Below are 19,717 nucleotides of genomic sequence, written 5' to 3'. Positions count from 1 at the left end.
GGGGGGGGAGGGGGCGGGTTGACGTGCTCCCGGCATGTCGATATCCCTGGAAATTTAATCATGCCGTTCCACTATGAACATCGCACGCCGCGCCACTCGACGAGCGCTATATGGATGACGCCTCGGTCCCGTGGAACGTTATACCGGCGAATTTGCATGTTTAATGTGGTATCGGTTGCTTGTGCGCCGCACCCGCGCTCGTTCTCTCACCGGCGCGACATTAAATATAGCGCTCCTCCGCTCGCCGACGTCAGCACCTCATCCAAGGGGCGCGCTTTTATCGTTCTCGATGACAAGATCCTTGTCACCGGTAAATCTTACGCCAGCTCTATGGATAACAACTCGCGAGTACGATGTGATCAAAGATAGTGGGTGTTATATTGTTATTATCATTAATTTATTAACCGAATCATAATAATATAAGTATAATAAAAATATTTTAGATATTATAATCGCGTTCAGTTCATTATTGAAGTGTACTTGACCTCTTTTAATTTAACTATTTCTCACGCCTGAAACTTTATTACCCGAATAATTCTTTTCATAGCGTTTTTATTCTAATATACGCTGTCCCTTTAAATGAAAAAGGACGTCCACACCCAATGATAAAAGGCCCAAATGCTGTTCTATGTAATAATTACCCAATTAACTCGCACCCCAATCCGGAAGACATTCTTTAAGAATCGCAAACAATGATATACAGTCGCGCGATTAACACAACTACAAATTGCTTTTACGTGTCGGTTCTACGTGCCGTGTAAACATGCTTTTTACCGCGTGTGGTCCGATATGCTGGGACAGGGCGGTACGTTGTTGTCGCTAACGAGCCGTAAAGACGAAGAGGGACGAGAAGGGCTGAGGCCTCTCGCCAAGGGGGAGCTGGGAGGAGAGGGGCAGATGGTCCTCCGACCATGTCGCGAAGTTTAAACAGCTTAGAGGGATGTTGCGGCGCCCCGATGCTTAGGGCGCCAAGTCAGCCGGAAACCTCTAATAGCCCCGTCTGTCTGCGCGGAAAGGAGAAAGAGAAAGGGAAAGAGGGAAGGGACGTCGTAGGGATGAAGTTCACAGGCGTACTATGAATGTGGCCGCAAAGGTGCCCGTACAGGTTGTATCTCCACGAGTATACGATAACCGCACCCTCGAGGCGAGGAAAACGCGTTCGACCAGGTATTCGCGTACGTCGCAGCCGCAACTGAATTTATAATTTGAGAAGGGGAAAAGGCAAGGACAGTGCGCACTCGTGCCTGGGATAATTATTAATCGCGTTACAAACACGGTGCCAACCAATGTGTTTGTTAAAAATACGCGGACATTTTAACCCAGTCAGCAATATTTCCTAAGTGTTTTTCTTCCATGGAACAATTCCGCATAAATAATCACCCGCGCCGTTCCTGGAAGGAACAATGAAATTACGTATAAAACTAAGTAATGAGATGATTCATCCAAGATCTTCTCAAGTAAAATTAAAATATATCACAAAAGGCAGGTGTGATAAAATAATGTGTATGCGTTTAAGAGTTTATAATAATAATAGAATATTAGAGAATTAATGCGCGCTTCGTTACATGTAGATTTAACTTTCCCAAGCAAATTCGATCGTTCGACAAAAATCATTAGTAAATACATAATGCCGGGATTCTGATGTTTACATGTAGCCAAACATAGTAAAGTAATGAATGACCTCGACGATTTCAATTAATCAGCCCAGTTATTGCGAGTGTTCTAATGGATATCGTATTACGGAGTCTTTCACAAGGCTTTAATTTCCTTCGCAACGGATATTGTTTGATGCGTATGACGCATAATAGACGTATGTATATTTCTCTGAAGTATATTTTTCTCTAAAGGTCTACATATAACGTTAAATAAATTTAGTATCTGTTGAAATCTCACTTAAAAAGCCATACATATTTTGCGTACATTATTATATTATACGGAATAAAATTTGATCTGAAATACATTTCTTGAAATTATTTAATAATAGTCCGATGCCTGAAATTTTTCTTATTTAGATAAATATTGCAAAATAAAAGTGATGATAAAAACAACTAACTGTCAGAAAAAAATTGCTCACTCGCGACAGACGTCTCAAATGTGTAGCCGAATACTCGGCCGAAATAAAAACATTCAATGAAAAGATGAAAAAGTACACAGAATGCACTCATTCTTCCCTTTTTTCCCTTTGCTTCGGCCCATCGACTTTACTTTATACCAACAGCGGACAGGTTGTGTTTATTGTGAAAACAGGACACGATCACGCGTGTGTAGATAAGACCACATACACACCGCGAATTGATCATCCTGATGACAGAGGGTTGATGATTTCGATAATGTCTTCTAAAATCACACGTCGACGTCGAAAAAAATCGAGAATCGTTGATTTGATATTTGAAACACTGAGAATGATACAGTTTTAAAAAAACGCGCCTGATTAACCTTTATTAATTAAACAAATGTACTGAATTTTCTATAATCATCATTTATACTAGAATAATAACTACGTTACTGGAATAATAATTACAGTACTTGAAAATAATATAATAATTACATGTTCAAAATTATTTCGAAAAGGACACGCATTATTTCTGGAAGGATTCAACAGTGCAAGTCCTACGTACCATGATATATTTATATTAAGCTTGATGAACTATCACGTATCGTCATTGTATTTATCAGACCGGACAACATCGCACGTAGCCAATGTTATCAAAACTCACGGCTCGTCAAGCCACCCTGCGACGTTCTGAAAATATTCCGCCGCCCCTCCCAAAGACATTCTGCCAGTGTTTTCTCATCGAAGAGACTCGTGGCCACTTGCCAGTCTGTCACTTCGCTCGTCAACCCCTTGCAACGACAGTGCACTTGACTCGTCGCACCCCCCGTCGCGTCTCCCCTCCCACCCCCCGCTAGTCCCCCCGAAAACGTTCGCCTAACTGCGAAGGTAACGCGAAGTAACGCTCCGACCCCTCGTAGCCTATTCCGGGTTGCCGGCTCGCGCACGAACAATATTTGCAGAGCTCTTATTCTCAACCCCCGTGAGCGGCGGCGCTTCGACCCCCGCTCGCCCCGAACCACCCGTTTCTCTTTCCACCCTCGTGTGCACCAGCAACCACCTACCTACCTACCTAATAATGATTTTACGTTACGCCACGCCGTTCCCCGGGGAATCCGACGGTGCCGCACCCTTATTGCACATGGCCCGTGCTCGGTACATGGGGTACGTAGGCAGCCGAAGGGGGGAGGGGGGTTGGAAAGAGAAAGAGGGCTGATTATCATTAGCAACGGAGTCCCAGAACACCCTCGTCGCTGCCTGACGCACGTACGCACGCAGTCGGCACGACGCTCGAGGTCGTGGGAGCAGCGAGATTTGTTCGTGCGTATGATAAAAAAAAGAGATAGAGAAATCGCATCGGAGTGAAAACAGTACTCCAAATCGATCTAGTGAGCGTGTATACTAGCTACAACAGAAGCGTGTAGCTTATCAGAGAAACGACGAAACAGATTTCAAGCTGGATTTATGCTTCACTTTCTAATAAATTTCATTACAAATTAACGTATAAAATAATATATACGCTTCGGAAAGTCAAATACTTTCAATATAATTATAATATAATTATAATTAAAATAAAGAGTAATTACTATTAAATGTCTTTAGTAACATATGCTTCGCGTAACAATTTGATAAATTGGTTCTGAATTTTCAAATCACGATAGAATGTATCGAAAGTACGTTTATTAAATAAAGAAGGTTCAAAAAATAAACGAAACAACTGCCCCTCAACTTCTATCGCCGAAAGAGCTGTCTCTCGAGAACGAAAGATTCCTCCGGAAAAAGAACTCGGACTTATCCTCATTTCACGGCGCAATTGCTGCGACTGTGAACGTCATTGGTCGGCGCTCTCACGACGCCTTTGAATTTTTCATTCTCCTGAATAATGAATTAAATGTTTCATGGCGACCCTCCGCATTGGGACGCAGCGGTGCGTATAGGTGGTATACAATCGAGCACAACACGAGGATCCGTGGGTGATCCCGTAGGTTGTTAGAAAAGTCTCCGGAAGTGACCATCGTTTTGTATCCTGCTACGTTAAGTCCTTTGGTCGTTTGGGGAGGGAGAGGGCCGTAGAATGAGCATCGTAGGGGCGGAGGGCATCGGAGTGACGGCAGGATGGAGTGGCGTGGGGGAGGACAAGGTGATAATTTGATAAGACATCGGGAGGGGTTGCCATGGAGACGATACAAAACCCAGAGCCTCAACTGGAACCCTCCAGGCGGCCTTCTCTCCTTCGTTGTTCTCTCCCTCTCTCTCTCTCTCTCTCTCTCTCTCTCTCTCTCTCTCTCTCTCTCTTTCCATCCCCAAGAAACCTTCCTTCAAGACTCCGCTCCATCAACCGGGAGACACCGAAGTGTCAAGTGTCCTGCCTCCACCGCTTTGCGACTCCCTCAACTTTTTTATTCCGACCTCCCCAGTCACACGTTCGACGCGTCCGACATTGATGCGTACTGTCGAAGATAAACACGCAAAGATACAAGAAAAAAACAACAGCTGCGCTACGAAGATTTGATAATAATTTGAAATTGCTCTTTAGATGTAAACAGCATTTTAGCAAGATCATCTCATTTCTTTCCCTCCTACGATACCTTGTAATGAATAATCAAATTCTTATTTTCTAAAGGTAGTTCTCATTACGAATGCCAAAGAAAAATATCATAATTTAATAGCTACATGATTTTTTTATTTTAATTTCAACCGGAGAAACATTTTTATCATACAATCAGTAGTCAAAATACCAACTTTGTAAAATAAAATTACCCGCTTGTACAGACACTACACTGCGTCACGGCAAAGTTCCATTCCAAGATTAGGAAGGCTATGATACCACCCCAAATCGTGGGAGCAAGGAACGTGAACGTTAAATACAGAAGGGACGGGGGAGACCCCCGAAAGAGACATTACGATTATTACCGAGTGAAACTCGCAATGTGGGACTCGGCATCCCTGAAATGCATTGGCCACATGTGCTATATTCAACTGGATCCTCTCACAAGGACTCGGTCCAGACGGTTGGCTGCATTATTTATCGCACGAACTTGCCGGACTAATTGATCCCTTACGTCCCCTCGATAACGATACCCATCGGAATCACGAGTACGATTTTCGTATAACATTCGCGAAAGTTAACGAGCTGTCCAAAAGATGAGATAATTGCGTTCCAAGCGAATTCAATCCGACTAATTTTAGTATTTCCATCCAATTGGATAAAGCGACGTAAAAATACCAATGGAATATAGTTTATGTTCATGTTCGTGTATGGAACACTAGTAAATAAAATTATTAGACTTAATAGAGAAATTCATAAGTTTATTATTATAATAAAATCGTTGAAATCGTTTACGAAAATTAATATCGACAGTAATACAGTATTTTCATAAGATATATTTTTATCGGAAGTATAGCTAATGATTTATATAAATATTAAAGCACACTAATTTTTTGAGTTTATCATATATTTTCTAATTATACGAGATAGATATAAATAATTATCAAAAGAAATTGTTATATGAGAAATCAATATTTCTAAACTTAATTTAAAAATAAAAAAAAATTTGTAGATATTATACTTACCAGTGTGGATATACGTGTGCTTCTTCATATCGCTCTTTTGGTGGAATCGTTTGCCACAAAACTGACAAGGGTACGGTCTCGTGTCCGAGTGAATTAGAAGGTGAGTGCTGAGCGTGCTGGATCTCTTGAAGGCTTTACCGCATTGCTTGCATTCGAACACTTTCTCTGCGGAGTGCACAGCCCTGTGCTGCGTAAGACTAATTTCGTGGCCGAAGGTTTTGTTGCACAATTCACAGGCGAATGGTCGCTTACCGTTGTGTGACCGCCTCGCATGAACCTACGTAAACCAATATATTTTATATGTATTTGCAAATTTTCATATAAACATTATCAGGCACCAAGATGCGCCTCAAGCGAAAATAGAATTCTTATTTCATTAATTTTTATTTTCTGGTTTAACTTTCACTTATAATTTCAATATATCTTATTATAGCTAGCAATTTAAGATAATTCGATAGTATAAAATTCAAAACAACCTGTGACACAACAGGCAAGTGATATAAAATTACATGCATCAAGCTTAAAATAGTTTCTTCATAAATACGAGTAAGATAATTTCTCTTAATAACATATTATATTTTACGTAGTGTAAAAATAAAAAGACATTGTTTTTGATATATTAAAAATTATTGCAAAATATAAAAATTAATTATCGCGATGATAAAAAACAGACGCGGATGAGAACATCAGCAGGAAATCAGAAATGAATCAAAACAAGTAAGTCTGGAAAAAAGCACGCGTCGAATGCGCACATGTACCTCGAGCCCATGCGGCGTGCTGAACATCTTGTCGCACTTGACGCAGCTGTAGACATCGCCGAGCGGATGAGGATGGTGCAACCCGTGTGCCGTGTGAGTCGAATGCAGTCCCGGGTGAGCCGGATGAACGCCGCGCAACAACGGGTGCAGGTGCGGCGGTAGAAGATGATGCGGTAGCAGCTGGGGGTGCAGGTACGAGAGAGGGTGATGTGGATGGGGCGGCAGGAGACCGCTCTGAAGGTGCAACGGTGGATACAGGATCGACGAGCCGGGTGGTGGTGGATGGGCGCCCATGGAAGCGGATTCTCGATGCGGGGACGCATTCTGCAGGTGTGCGGAAGGTGGATCCGGCCTCAGGAGTGCCGACACGCTGAAACTGTCGCCGGATTTCTTCGGCGGATGCGATATGGGCGACGTCGCGACGCTGACAGGCGATGGCGATGGCGTTGACGACGATCGTGGTGGACTTGAGGTACCTTCGTGATCATCCTCGTCACCGACCTCCTCGACGTCCACATCGACTTCCTCTTCACCGACATCGACGTCCACCTCGGCGTCCCGACCATCGGGCGGGGGGGAATCCGGGCAAGGAGATTGAGACGGGGAGGGACTCCTTGTCGCCGGCGAGCCCACCAGACGACCAACTCCGAAAGATAACCGTTCTATAATACACCATTTAATGATAATTAAATATAATATTGCATTGAATTATTTCTAATTTGTAATTGTTCGTTTGTCTGATTAATTTTTTATTATAAATTTAAAAAATTATATCAAGCTCTCAGTTGCGCGCAAAAGAAATCGATGATCGTTTCGTATGAATTTTTCACATCTCCAAGTAGACATGACATTTCGTAGTCGATAAACCAGAGTTCATATACCAGTCACGAGAGCAAGATGGCCAATGACTGGACGGACGGTAGCTACGTCACGTATGAGGTACGCGTAGGACGCTAGGTGTAGGGGAATCCGAAAAAAGAAGGCTACGGATAAATACGATTTCTTCTGGCGGAAGGACCCGGCCGGAATGAGATTTGAGTCACGTACTGGGCCTTTTTTTCCTAGCATGATGGTGCGAGGGTGTTTAAGGGACGGACAGGGCACGAGAGGTCGTGACAGGGTCTCATGTTGCGCTAACGAGGTATCGCAAGGAGAGAACCGAATAGTGAGGTGCCGAGAGCGAAATGTATTTCCGCGACGTTTCGTGTGAAGCAGTGTCCTTAATGAAATCCCTGGCGCACCCTTTCGGAATATTTCATCCGACGCACAGAGTGCCATGAGTCGTGATTAACTCTTTACGCGTTACAGCGTGAAATGACATCATCCTTAAGTAATAAAGCGATGGAAAATATTTTATGCTTAACAGGAATTCGATATTCTAACTGTACCTTCGCTTAACATAATAGTTGTAGAGAGAGAGAGAATAGTACAAAAATATATTATTATTACATCGTCCTTTTGTTAATGATTAGTGCGATTATCTAACAGATAATACATGTCACGTAATTACGGCTCTAACATCCCATGATTGATTAATATATAACGAGAAGATTAAACATTTATTATTATTGAAATATTAAATTAATATTTTCACGATGACAGCTGCAAATTGCATCGGATCGCACAATTTTGGTATCGCTTGTCAATCGGAATTTACTGTGTTCTCTGATTATCAAACCGATGATTTCCGACGCAGCTTTGATTTGTACGTCGCATCATTTTATCTGTCGATCGGTTCAAACGAAATATGATTCAATTATAAATTTTGATGTATTTGTTAGATTAAACGCGTAGAATGTATTTATTTTGTTATCATTATTTGACAAGTACTTTCGGAGAAATCTCGATTTGATTTCAAGATATGATTAACGCAGATATGAATAATTCATTTAAATTGCATCATTTTAGGTAATTTACGTATTAAATATAAAAAAAAAGTTGTGAAATATCTCAAAAAAATAGCATGCACTGAAAAAAACTAAATTTTAATAAATATTTGTTTGAATAGTTCTAAGTAAATATTTACTAAATGTAAACATATTAAAAATTATTAATTTAACTCAACTATTATGTATTTTTATTGAGAAAATATTTATTTACTCTGAGTAAATGTTTAGAAATACGTATAAAGAAATATATATGTATAAAGTGTATGCATAAAGAAATATGTATTAAGATTTAATAAATCTTTTTTTAGTGTAATTTATACTGTAAATTAAATACAATTAATTTTAATAAATTTCTAATGGTTAAATTGCAATAAAAAGGTTATATAAATTAATTTAAAGTATATTCTCTAAAATTAATTAAGAAGAAATAGATTACGGTTGTAAAATCCTACAAACAGAGGAAGATAGTGCGGAATTTCTAACATAAAATCGTTACAATTTAAAGTTGAATTATGTTCGATTATTATCCAGAAATGTGGACTTGTCTAATAATCAAAGTTCGTTTCGCTGTGATTTACGGTATCGGATGAATCGGAAATCGGGCACGTGTGCATCTCGTCTCGCTACGAGAGAAATAAGGGCGGAGATCTCGAGAATATCTCACAGCCCCTCTCGATGCTCGGCATTCGGCAATTTCGGCTTCGGACCACTCATATTGCGTCTCTCGCACACACCCGGTATATTATATTTATAATCCGTGCGCGCGACACGCGGTCACGTGCCGGCCCGTATGATGCACCGCGGTGTCGGCTAATCGCATTTAAAGCTCTCCGCGAGCCTCATCGTTGGGGTCGATTATTATCGTGTCTCTTGGTGGCTTTGCAATCGAATCAAAATACGACTCGAGTCAGAGTGGCCTAATGTAATGAGAAACGCGCCTCGCGCCTGCGGGGATCTGTCCGAGAAAACAGATAGGTACTTTATTGCACCGGTCAAAAGCACAAAGGAAAAAACAAGGAGGGGCTAATGAAATTACTAATATTACATCCAAATTTTTTCTTGGTTCTGTAACATATATTCGAAGCAATCTATTATCCTAAATTTAGAATTTGCACATTTGTGTGTCACGTGTGTATGTGTTTGTATAAGTCGCAAGAGAATATTTATATATTATTTTATTATAATATATAAATAAACAAATCAGATTGAAAGCAATACTTCTACTAAGTAATTTTTAACGTTAATTTAACTATTGGGATATATGCCAAAATTATGGGTTTTAAAAAATAATTAGTAGTAAAATATTTTTCTATTTTAATTAAATTTTCATTAGTCGCGTAAGATCGCCACGACCCTAAGTTATTTTGTTAAACGATGTATTTTCGTGCGACTAACCAAGGCTTAAAACATTTTCAAAGATATGGGTTTTAAAATTTAATTATGTGAACAACTTAATATTGAGAGGACACTATAAATATATAATATAAATACATTATTAAAACTTAATTTTATTAAATATTTTTCTAAGAACTTCTTGGGTTTTGTGGTTAATTATGAAAACAATTCTATTACATCGCTTTCGGTTCATTATCGGGAAAATAGAGAGAACTTGAAACAAAAATGGATAAAAAAGAAGGAGGAAGCTTGGACAGATGTGTCTCACAGCGTGATAGGAAGAAGTGCTTACGTACGCAAATGCTACGTCTGAGTCGACTGGAATGCGCTAAAAACTGGCAATGCAAACTGCAACGCAAGAAAAACGGTTGACGACCATCCAGATGGGCTTAACTTTGGTCCGGGTTTGACGGGATCTGCGAATCTAGGCGTGTTTACGCACACATATACATCTGGCACTGCCTTGAGATGCATGTCACGTGGTCTGTAGTGGCTTTCAGCCTTTCGATACAGTGAATGAAACTTCTTGAATTGACTTCAAGATCGTTTTTGTCCGGACGCGAACGGTTCCGCCACTGATGCGCGTTCGCCATATTCGCGTAAAGTGCTCGGAGTTGCTTACGGGATGAGCACGACAAAGTTTCCAGAATGTAGTTGACGTACAAACCCGGTGGTGAGCGAGCCAAAGTAAGAACTTGTCAACTTGTTCATTAAATATTATACGTAACTTGAGTTATCGTATAAAATGAAATGATTTTACTTAAGAGAAATTATCCTATTTTTTGTTAAAGCGATACTTAATAAATATTCATATGCATATTTTTGCAAATACGTTTTTTAAACTGCATTTTATAAACTGCGAGCCGACTCGATTTATAGGATTTGGAACGAAATCGCCAAAATCGTTAAAATTGAATAAAATAACACGTGTTGGTCAAGGCAAGACAAAGTTGAGATTGTCGATATGATGTCAAATATTACAAGTGTTAAATATTACAAGAATATCATATATGCATTCATGTTATACCATCAACACGTGTTATTTTATTCTATTCTGACTAATGATATGTTTTTACAATGTTTCTTATACGAATGCATATACTATTCTTGTAATATTTGACACTTGTTTTTAATCACTTCTCTCATCATTTAATGAATTTTTAACAAAAAATACAATGAAATTCATGCACCTCCCTTGGGATTATCCAAGTGACTACCTATAGTTGTATGAGGAAAGTGTCAGAAATTTGAAGAACTATGTATCACTGATAATGACTCAAAAAAAGTCGAAACGTTCGAATTGAAATATATATTCAAATAAATATTGCACAAAACAACAGTATAATTTAATTACGCTCCAACAATTGTGTTATACTGTCATTTGCCTTAATTTCATTACTAAAAAAAATATATATTAAGATTTAGTAAATTTTTTCAGTCTACTAATTCGACCATCGAGATATGTAGAAATATTTATCGTAATAACCAGCAACCAGCGGAAAAACGTCATTTTTCAAAAAATATGTATAAACAATTATAAGCAGAAATTGGATCGATAAGAATAAGTCAATTAAGAGAAATAATTCTATCTTTTCAATTGAAATGAATCTTAACAGTATGGTGCTTAAGAATATTTGTATGCAAATTTTTGCGAATACGTTTTTCAGTTTTATGAACTGCGCGCAGATTCAATATGCGCTATTTCAACATATCGCCCGTCCTGGAAAGTCGAGATTGTTAAGATGCGAATTTCAAGTTTAATCATTAACTGAAGTGATATTTTTCGCAATAAGTTCTTTTCAGGTTTTCAAGATACTTATATTCATCTAGCATCATTGTTAATTGACCAATTTAATAGGAACATTAATATTTTAACTTTAGTTTACGATTGCATTGTAAGTCCGATAAATTGAATCAGCGCGCAGATTATAACAAGTGTATTCACAAAAAATTGCACATGAATTAAGTATCAAGATTTATTTCGATCGAATGAAAAAAAAATTATATTATTAAAAATATTAATTCACATGCATTTATCATTAAAATAGATCATAATCTGTCATCTTCTATCTAAATCAATTCGAGTTAAAATCTTTTCTTTAAAATTTTTTCATAAGTACACCCTGATGTTGCTTCTTGTGGTAGGATTAACTTTAAACAGCCACTGACGGCTGGATGAAAAATCCGTTTTTGAAAACCCACATCGTCCTGTCACTCGGCTCTATTGACGTCGCTTGCGCGGCAAAGGTCACGCGTATCTTTTTCCATGAATCGTCAGCACGGAAGGGGTTCGAAGGGTGTAACGGTTCTAATAGCGGCAGATCACTACGCAGTAAACGACTGACGGACGACAGAAGATTAAAGTTGGCCGTTAACTCGATCTAATTGTTCCCCCCGACTTGGCCTTCCTTTATTAATCCACGTCCACAACCATCTTCGATATCGTCATCCCCTTGTCAAGAGTCGTCTTATCAATTCGCAAGAAACATTTATACGCTGAAATCGTCGATCGAGTTTACTTATTAAAGGTATCTCACATATTAATCAAGAACATAAATAAAATTTCACTTCCTATCTATTCAATGTCAAACGGAAATAATGTACGTACTTATAAGTACATACAATATAGTTCTAAAGTTATATTTTCTTAACTTTTAGTACACATGATTGTATCATTCGTGTTCCGCACATTTCTTTTCTTCAAAAAATTAGGATCATTAAGGAATTAATTACATCATTTATGTACAATTTTTTAAGAATGCACAATCTTACAAATACTTTCTCAAGATGTTTTTTAAAGTATATAAGAATCACTTAATAATTTTTGTACATTTGTTAAAGCAATAAAAATTAACCCGGGATATAAATGACCATCGTGTGTAGAAAAGAACCAGAAAGTCTCATCGTCTATATACTAAAGATTAATATGTAGACGTCCCACATTACAATATATTTTTATACTGTAAAATTATTTCTCTATTATCAATATGTAATATATGCATTTCAAAATCATTCAATTAAAAATTTTAGAAGGAAATAAATACTAAAGCTCATTTGCTTGTAAAAATGCTAAAAAAATTGTTTACCTCGTTGTATACTACAAGTCAAGATTGTTGAGGATTTTCATTATATCAACACAATATTCTAACAAAATCACAGAATAAATTTCCGCTTACTTGTCTTAAAATAGCTTCTTTCTACGATTTTCTTGATCTATTGCACGTTCTATAATAAAGATAGCAGTGATAGTCTATATAAATAATAATATGATATTGCTCAAGCAGCACTATGTTTGCGCGACGCAAATCTTGGCAGAGCGGCGGCGACGTAAACGCGACGATAAAAGTAGTAACGCGGTTGATCTTATCATGTCTGAGAATGAACGGGGCAGATGAATGGCCACGTGCACGCGCGCGCGCGCGCGCGCGGAAGAAGTAGGAAGAGAGTATACACGGACATTTAACATGACAAGATGTTACTAATTCAGGGTAGGTACAAGCACAAAGGAGCCGACGGGACGAATCCCTGTACCCGCGCCTCTAATCCGCTCCAATTGGGCCGGCAGGAGTTAGAAAGGCCCATGTCTGTGCGTGGTATGACGCGTGCTACCATTTATCCCAATCGTCGACGACGACCGGTCGTTCTTAATGATCGGCAAATAAAAACCTGCCGTCATCCGGGCTGAGGAGGAAGCCATCATCACTACGGGGCGAAAGGTCGACTCTACACCCGCCCGTTTACACCTTCCGAAGAGAAGTAAAAAGCAACGGCAAATGTAAGTACAACGACGTTGTGTGTTTAAGCTGACTTCGCGTCGTAAGTGCAGTTTTTTTGAACATTTAACGCGAACAGAATTAATAATATTTAAAAATGTATATACGTAGTATAATAAATCTGCAGCAAACGATGTGAGGTAATAAACAACAATAATCGGTAACAAACAATAATAATCAGTAACTAGTAAACTCGCGTAAAATGATATGTATACATAATTTGATACTCGATACATTTTAATTTAAAATATAATTTAATTTAAAATATAAACATTAACTTTTAATAAAAGATTTCTTCACTAATGAAAAGCATTATTAGGACAAAGTCCAAATTATTTTTATAAATACTTTTTCTATCGTTTTTCATTTCTAGATGGAAATATCATATGAAAATAATATGAAATAATATATGATACAGTGAAATATTAAAATTTAGAACTTTTTCAAATGCATTAAGTCAAGAGTGCACTACTGCATTTTGATATTAAAAAATTCTTTTATCGTAGTATAATTTGATTGAATATACAAACTTATGATAAAGCGAATTATTGGCTCTTCTATAATGCGCTTACCTGAGTGACTCTTTGGTAAAGGTGGCAGATTCGTAATTTCCGTGGCATTCCCAAAAGGTGCCCACAGTCTCGGAAACATTAAACGAACATTGCATCCACCTAAAAAAGACAATTATATAATATTAAAATAGTTAAACAAATATAATTTATTAATCTCTTGTATTAAAAATTAATCTAGACGTATATAGTAATATATATTAAAACATTTTACATTTATAACATTTAATATGTATTAAATATTAATTTTTATATTACACGTTTGTAATAATAAAGACGTTTCTATCAATTATGTTTCATGATAAATTCTTGTTTTATTTTATATTAAAAATATAATGTAAAATGTTAAAATGATCGAACAAATATATCTGCGTTGGACAAATACATCTGCCATTACAATTAGATCGATTACAGTTTGACATTGAAAGACAGTGTACGCGAAATCTCGTGTGAAAAGATAGTGATGCAAATGGCGAATCGATTGGGCATTTTTCTCGATCGTTTATGCATCGTTACCCCGTCAACTACTAATGCTGCAATGACATCTCAAGTCCTGACAAATTTAGTATTCCTAGTTCGTAGGAAAGATCAACCCCTCGACAAGAGCGTCTTTATTAGAAAGGAGGAGAAACCCTCCTCCTATTTATCAACCTTGCCTTGGCCATTACTCGCTCTCTTTCTCCCCGAAACCTGCATTCCTATTCCCGAACATCCGCCATCCATCCTGGTTGGTTTCTTTGATCGTTTCGGTGGAGGATTAAAGTTCGAAGACTTCGCGCCAATTCGCCATCCCGATGATTAATTAAACAAGCGAAATCCTCGTTTTCGCTTGGAGTACGGAATGTAGTACTTGTAAAAACTATGCGGTATATCGAGTTAATATCGGCACGATTATACTGTCGTACTAAGAGATTTATATATTAAACATGACACAACTTATTCAACAATTTTCACGCAGATCACCAATGAGTAGCGAATTGAATGCGTAAAACAATTAAAATTGTTAAAATTGATAGCTTAATATTACATCTATAAAATTCATATATAAAGTTATTATGACGTTTTAAGTTACAAATATAGATAAAAACATGCAAAACACATTTATTTTATTGCTCAATAATCTGAAGATTAACAATTTCTGATATCGTAACAACGTAAAAAAAAGCAACTATGCCAATGAGAAATAAATCGCGATTGTCAAGAAAAGTTGCAGTTCGACCGATCATAAATGATCATACTGTAATCCCTGTTGATTTTCTTACACAGGTGCGATAAAATCCGAGAATTACGATGATGAATATAGAACCTATCTAATCGTTCAATTTAATTAAGCTAAATCAAATCTATTTTTTCTACATCGATATCATATTGTACAGCGTCAATCTCTTCATTTTATTGTTGAATGAAAACAAAAATCTAATCAGGAATAAAATATAAAATATAACTTTGTTAATAGAGTGATAAATAAGATAAGGCAAAGTATAACATACGTTAGAATTTTTTCCGATAATAACAAATATTTGCACTATAATTACACTTATTATAAGTATGTATGTCTTTAAGTTAAGGTAAAATTGATTTAAATACGATTGTATTAAATTTATTGATATTAAGAAATATGATGTTAGAAATAAAATATACCAATAATTCAAATAAAATATATCAATAATAACGTTCTACAATAAAGAAATTAAAATTAAAATAATCCAAAAGCAGAAAAAAAAAGACTGTTAATAATGAAAATTTTTGGCAACATATTTCTATATTCTTAATTATAGTAAATATTTGCGGAACAATAAATTTATTGTTATATCCGATATGATGTATCATTTCCGTAACTCTCGGTAATCGCTGCAAGATCTATCGATAACGAGATATCGGTCGTTCAGTTATACCAAGAATCGACAAAAAAAAGCGAGAGAAATCTGTAATCCGGGCAATATAGAGGACCGACTGGGATAATCTGAGATAGCACGAAGAGAGATTAGACACTCCACGCCGCAAAGGCTGTCTCATTCTTGCCAGGATTATCAGAAATAAATCATATGTTCTTATACAGCGGGCACGCTTGAGATAAGGTGGTCTGGTGTAATACATTGATACGCGTGTATACACAATGCAGGTAACGCGTGTTTGTCAGCCAGCGAGAACATCGGTGATATTGTGCCGTTTGCTCGTGCGACTACGTTTATCCTGCGTAGTCTCGCACACGTTTTGCGCTATCGGTCTGTCATAAATCTATAAAACGGTAAGGCCAATGTGATTTGCCGTGGAAATCACCGATAAAAACAGCCGATCGACAGATTGGAAAAATCCAAAGAATTTAGAGAATTGGTCTGTTAGGATCAAGAAAATCGTTTCGCGTTTTAAAAGCTTTGGGTCGCAAGATTTTTCCAAATGAGGAAAATGGAAAAAGATAGATTCAATAGGATGCACGTCATAATTAAAAATATACTTTACTCAATTGAATTTTCTAAACAGTATGCAAAAAACAAAAGATTGAGATACTTAAATGAGTGGAAGTCCAAACACGTTTACACAGATCTTAGACACTTCTTTTGAATAATTAACTTTTTCCTAAGCTTACTGTTAAAAGAAATAAGAATTCAAAAAAATGTTACAAGGAATATAAATATCTTTTTTTCCTTTTTCAATCATAAGGAAATAATTCTGGAAATAAGTAGAAATGTCCTCATATAACTTCCAAGCATCGTATCAAACGGAATTTCTGAGTACCTTGACGGGTACAAGTAGCAGAACAGCAGGCAACCCCTCGATGAGCTGCCTATCACCTGGCAATTATCGCTTAAACCGCTTAGATCAACGCCTATAGCTCGATATTATTGCGTTTAGCCTGTTACCACGATTAGTAGCGGGGTATTAGTATAGGCAGCCGTCTAATGCCAGCCATCCCCTTTCACCTGTTGAACAGACCGTTGTGCACAATGACGGCCCCCTACGCACCTGCACTCGCGTGTGCGTGTTCGTGCGTGAGCTACGAGCATCCCGTGTCACGCTTGCTCTCGCGCGCGATTCTCACGCGTGTGCCACAAGCTCAGGTGTCGACGCGAGTTGCAGGAGCCACCGCGTAAACGCCACGTTGCAAGGGTAATAGGCAGGTAATAGATAGGATGATGACAGGCGAGAGATGGGCACGGGGTGAGAGTCGGGGGCGCTGCGTCAGCAAGCTGGAGATGTCAAAGGCCTGAACGCGATATGTTTCGGCTGATTATGTGGAATATGGGGCTTTCTCTGCATTCTACAGCCAGCGTATTTGGGGCTTGATCAGCTTGTGTGGGTGTCTCGATTGAAATTGTTGATGAATACTGGATCTTTAATCGCGATAATCGTCCATTGCATATATCGTCCATAAATATGCGAGTATTACTGACGAAATATAAATATTTTAATTCTGAAGTTTGAAAAAATATAATTGTGTTATACGTATATTTTCATATCCCTGAAAAATTCGTTTAATGGATTGACAATTTTTCTTTGATTAAAAAGATTTTATTGCAAATATTATGTAGTAAATAATATTGAGTTTATTTAATTATTTACTTACAAATTAATATTTGCTTCAACATTTCATCTACAATTAGGAAAGATTGTTGGTAATCATTTTATCTGCAGTATTTAACGTTGGCAAACGACAAAGCTATAATGATCTACTGTGTTACAACGTGTCTGTTGCCAGAAATTACTCTGTGTTTGTATACACCTTTTATCTACAATTTTTTATCAATAATTTTAACTTTTTATTTACAATTTAGTTTTATGAGTAACTTAAAATTGAAGATTATATAGGTTTGTATACTGTTTGCTTAAAAATTTTATCTGTTATTTTTTATGTATAATTTAATTTGATTTACAGCTTAAAATCATTCTTGTATGCACACACAAATACAATATTTCATATTTTACTTGATTTGTTTTATATTTATTTATCAAATATTGTTAATGGGAATAAAAGAATTATTGTATCAGTTGTTTCTTATTATAACACACACGATATTAAAATTGTTATAAAATATCGTTCTTAAAATGCGGTTAAAAAATATTCCGGTTAATATTTAAAAGTGCTAAAAAATAACATCTTAACTAATAAATATAGTGATAATTTAGCTTTGATAGATCATTCAAGAAATCTTACCTTCATCGATGGGAATCTGCGGATTTTCTTGAAGATTTTCGTTGTTGTTGGTTTCCGGCGGCAACGGTTGTTGGTGTACGAGCGACGAAGCCGGTTGTTTAGGTTTGACAACTCGAAATGCTGATGCCTCGGCAACTCCTCGTCTCGAAAAGTCTAATGGACCCACCCCGACAGGCGAGTGTTGTTGCTGCACTTCCATCATCCTGGACCTCGAGTCCGTTCACCGTTTTACAACTTTCGCGTCACTACACACGACATTCGCATCTCCTCCTCCAACACGCTTGCAATCTTTAAGTTTCTCAGCAATAAACAAACATACACAATCTTCCCTAATCTGATTTCAAATGAAATTATCCAGATAATCCTTTCAAGGACGTTGACAGCCTCTAAGGATTCTTCAAATATTTGGAAACTTGCGTCTTCAGGAACAATGACTTCTCAACAATTATCGAAATTGTTTGTTTGGTAATTTTTTAAGTAAAGAATGTGTCTTCTTCAGCAATGTATGCAACCCCAAGTATGTTTGGTACAATCCTTTCTCAGGACTACCTGTTTACGGACTTCATCCTTTTATGGGATGTCAACATCAATCTCGTGGTAGTACAAGCACTAGAGATTCTTTTGCCAACACAGTCAAGACACTCGGAGTAGTCTGCTGGTAATGGTGATTCGTCAACACCTGGATAGGCCTCCAGCTTCACAGGACAATTTTTGTCTATTTTGCGACAATAAATACGTGTCGCGCAAGAGACGGGACTTTTGGTTGTCAGTGACACTGATTTTCGTGCAGTCCATCGGCCGGACAGGACAGGTCGGGAAACGGCGGAGCACCGGCTTAAACCCGGGGATGTGAGAGACGTTAGCTGTTAGAGCGGGTGCCTCGACGCCGACTGCTGTTAACGGGTCTGATAGTGGAGGGACTCCCATGCGATGACGGTCGCGAGAGCGGCGGACGTAGAGAAGGACAGGGACGGAGAGAGCCACACGAACGACGCACACAACGTCGGCGTTCATACGGAGAGGGAGAACACCCACACAGAAGTGCCATGCACACCAAGATTTTGGTCCCGGGTCCCGCCTCCCGGGCACGCCTTCTCCATTCCACTCCACCCACACACACACCGGGTTGCTCCCCGTATACGTGGTGATACACGCACGAACCAACACGTGGACGATCGTCGAGCCATGAAAGGGAGTGGGGCTGACGACGCTACCGAACGCTACCGGTCGTCGTTGCTGCGGTACCGCATGAGGGGTTGCTGATGGGGTTTTGTGCTTGTGTGCGTTTGTGCTTCTGCTATATGTGCTCGTGGGCTTACGTCTGTACGAGTGTGTCTGAACTGCACCGGCCAGCGAACACGAGATACACGTTGCGCGCTACGCTCTCTCACCTCCTGGTTGCAGCATTATGTGGAACCACTCGGCCACCCTGATTCCACTCTTGACTCCACTGATTGATATTTGCGCGCTGCCCTCGCACACTTGAACGTACATGCACGTACGCCGCTCGGCGCTCGTCCTTCAACACCCATCGTGATGGTGGATGCTGCTGGA

The 19,717-nt window shown here is 38.3% G+C and overlaps 1 protein-coding gene across 1 annotated transcript in view; it reads right to left on the bottom strand.

Annotated features, from left to right (window-relative positions):
* The window catches only part of LOC108769939 (zinc finger protein 358), a 28,068-nt gene extending 9,028 nt beyond the window's left edge, over nt 1–19,040 (bottom strand). The window contains exons 1-4 of the mRNA XM_018521164.1: nt 18,164–19,040; nt 14,014–14,112; nt 6,385–7,046; nt 5,627–5,903 (exon numbers count right to left, since the gene is read on the bottom strand). Of these exons, the coding sequence (XP_018376666.1) occupies nt 5,627–5,903; nt 6,385–7,046; nt 14,014–14,112; nt 18,164–18,365 (1,240 nt within the window). The 5' untranslated portion in view covers nt 18,366–19,040. The remainder of the gene's footprint in view (nt 1–5,626; nt 5,904–6,384; nt 7,047–14,013; nt 14,113–18,163) is intronic.
* Between the last annotated feature and the right edge of the window lie 677 nt (nt 19,041–19,717).

The sequence above is a fragment of the Trachymyrmex cornetzi genome, unplaced genomic scaffold (assembly GCF_001594075.2).
Source record: "Trachymyrmex cornetzi isolate Tcor2-1 unplaced genomic scaffold, Tcor1.1 scaffold97, whole genome shotgun sequence".
NCBI lineage: Eukaryota > Metazoa > Arthropoda > Insecta > Hymenoptera > Formicidae > Trachymyrmex > Trachymyrmex cornetzi.
This window is presented reverse-complemented; position numbering and strand designations above follow the sequence as displayed.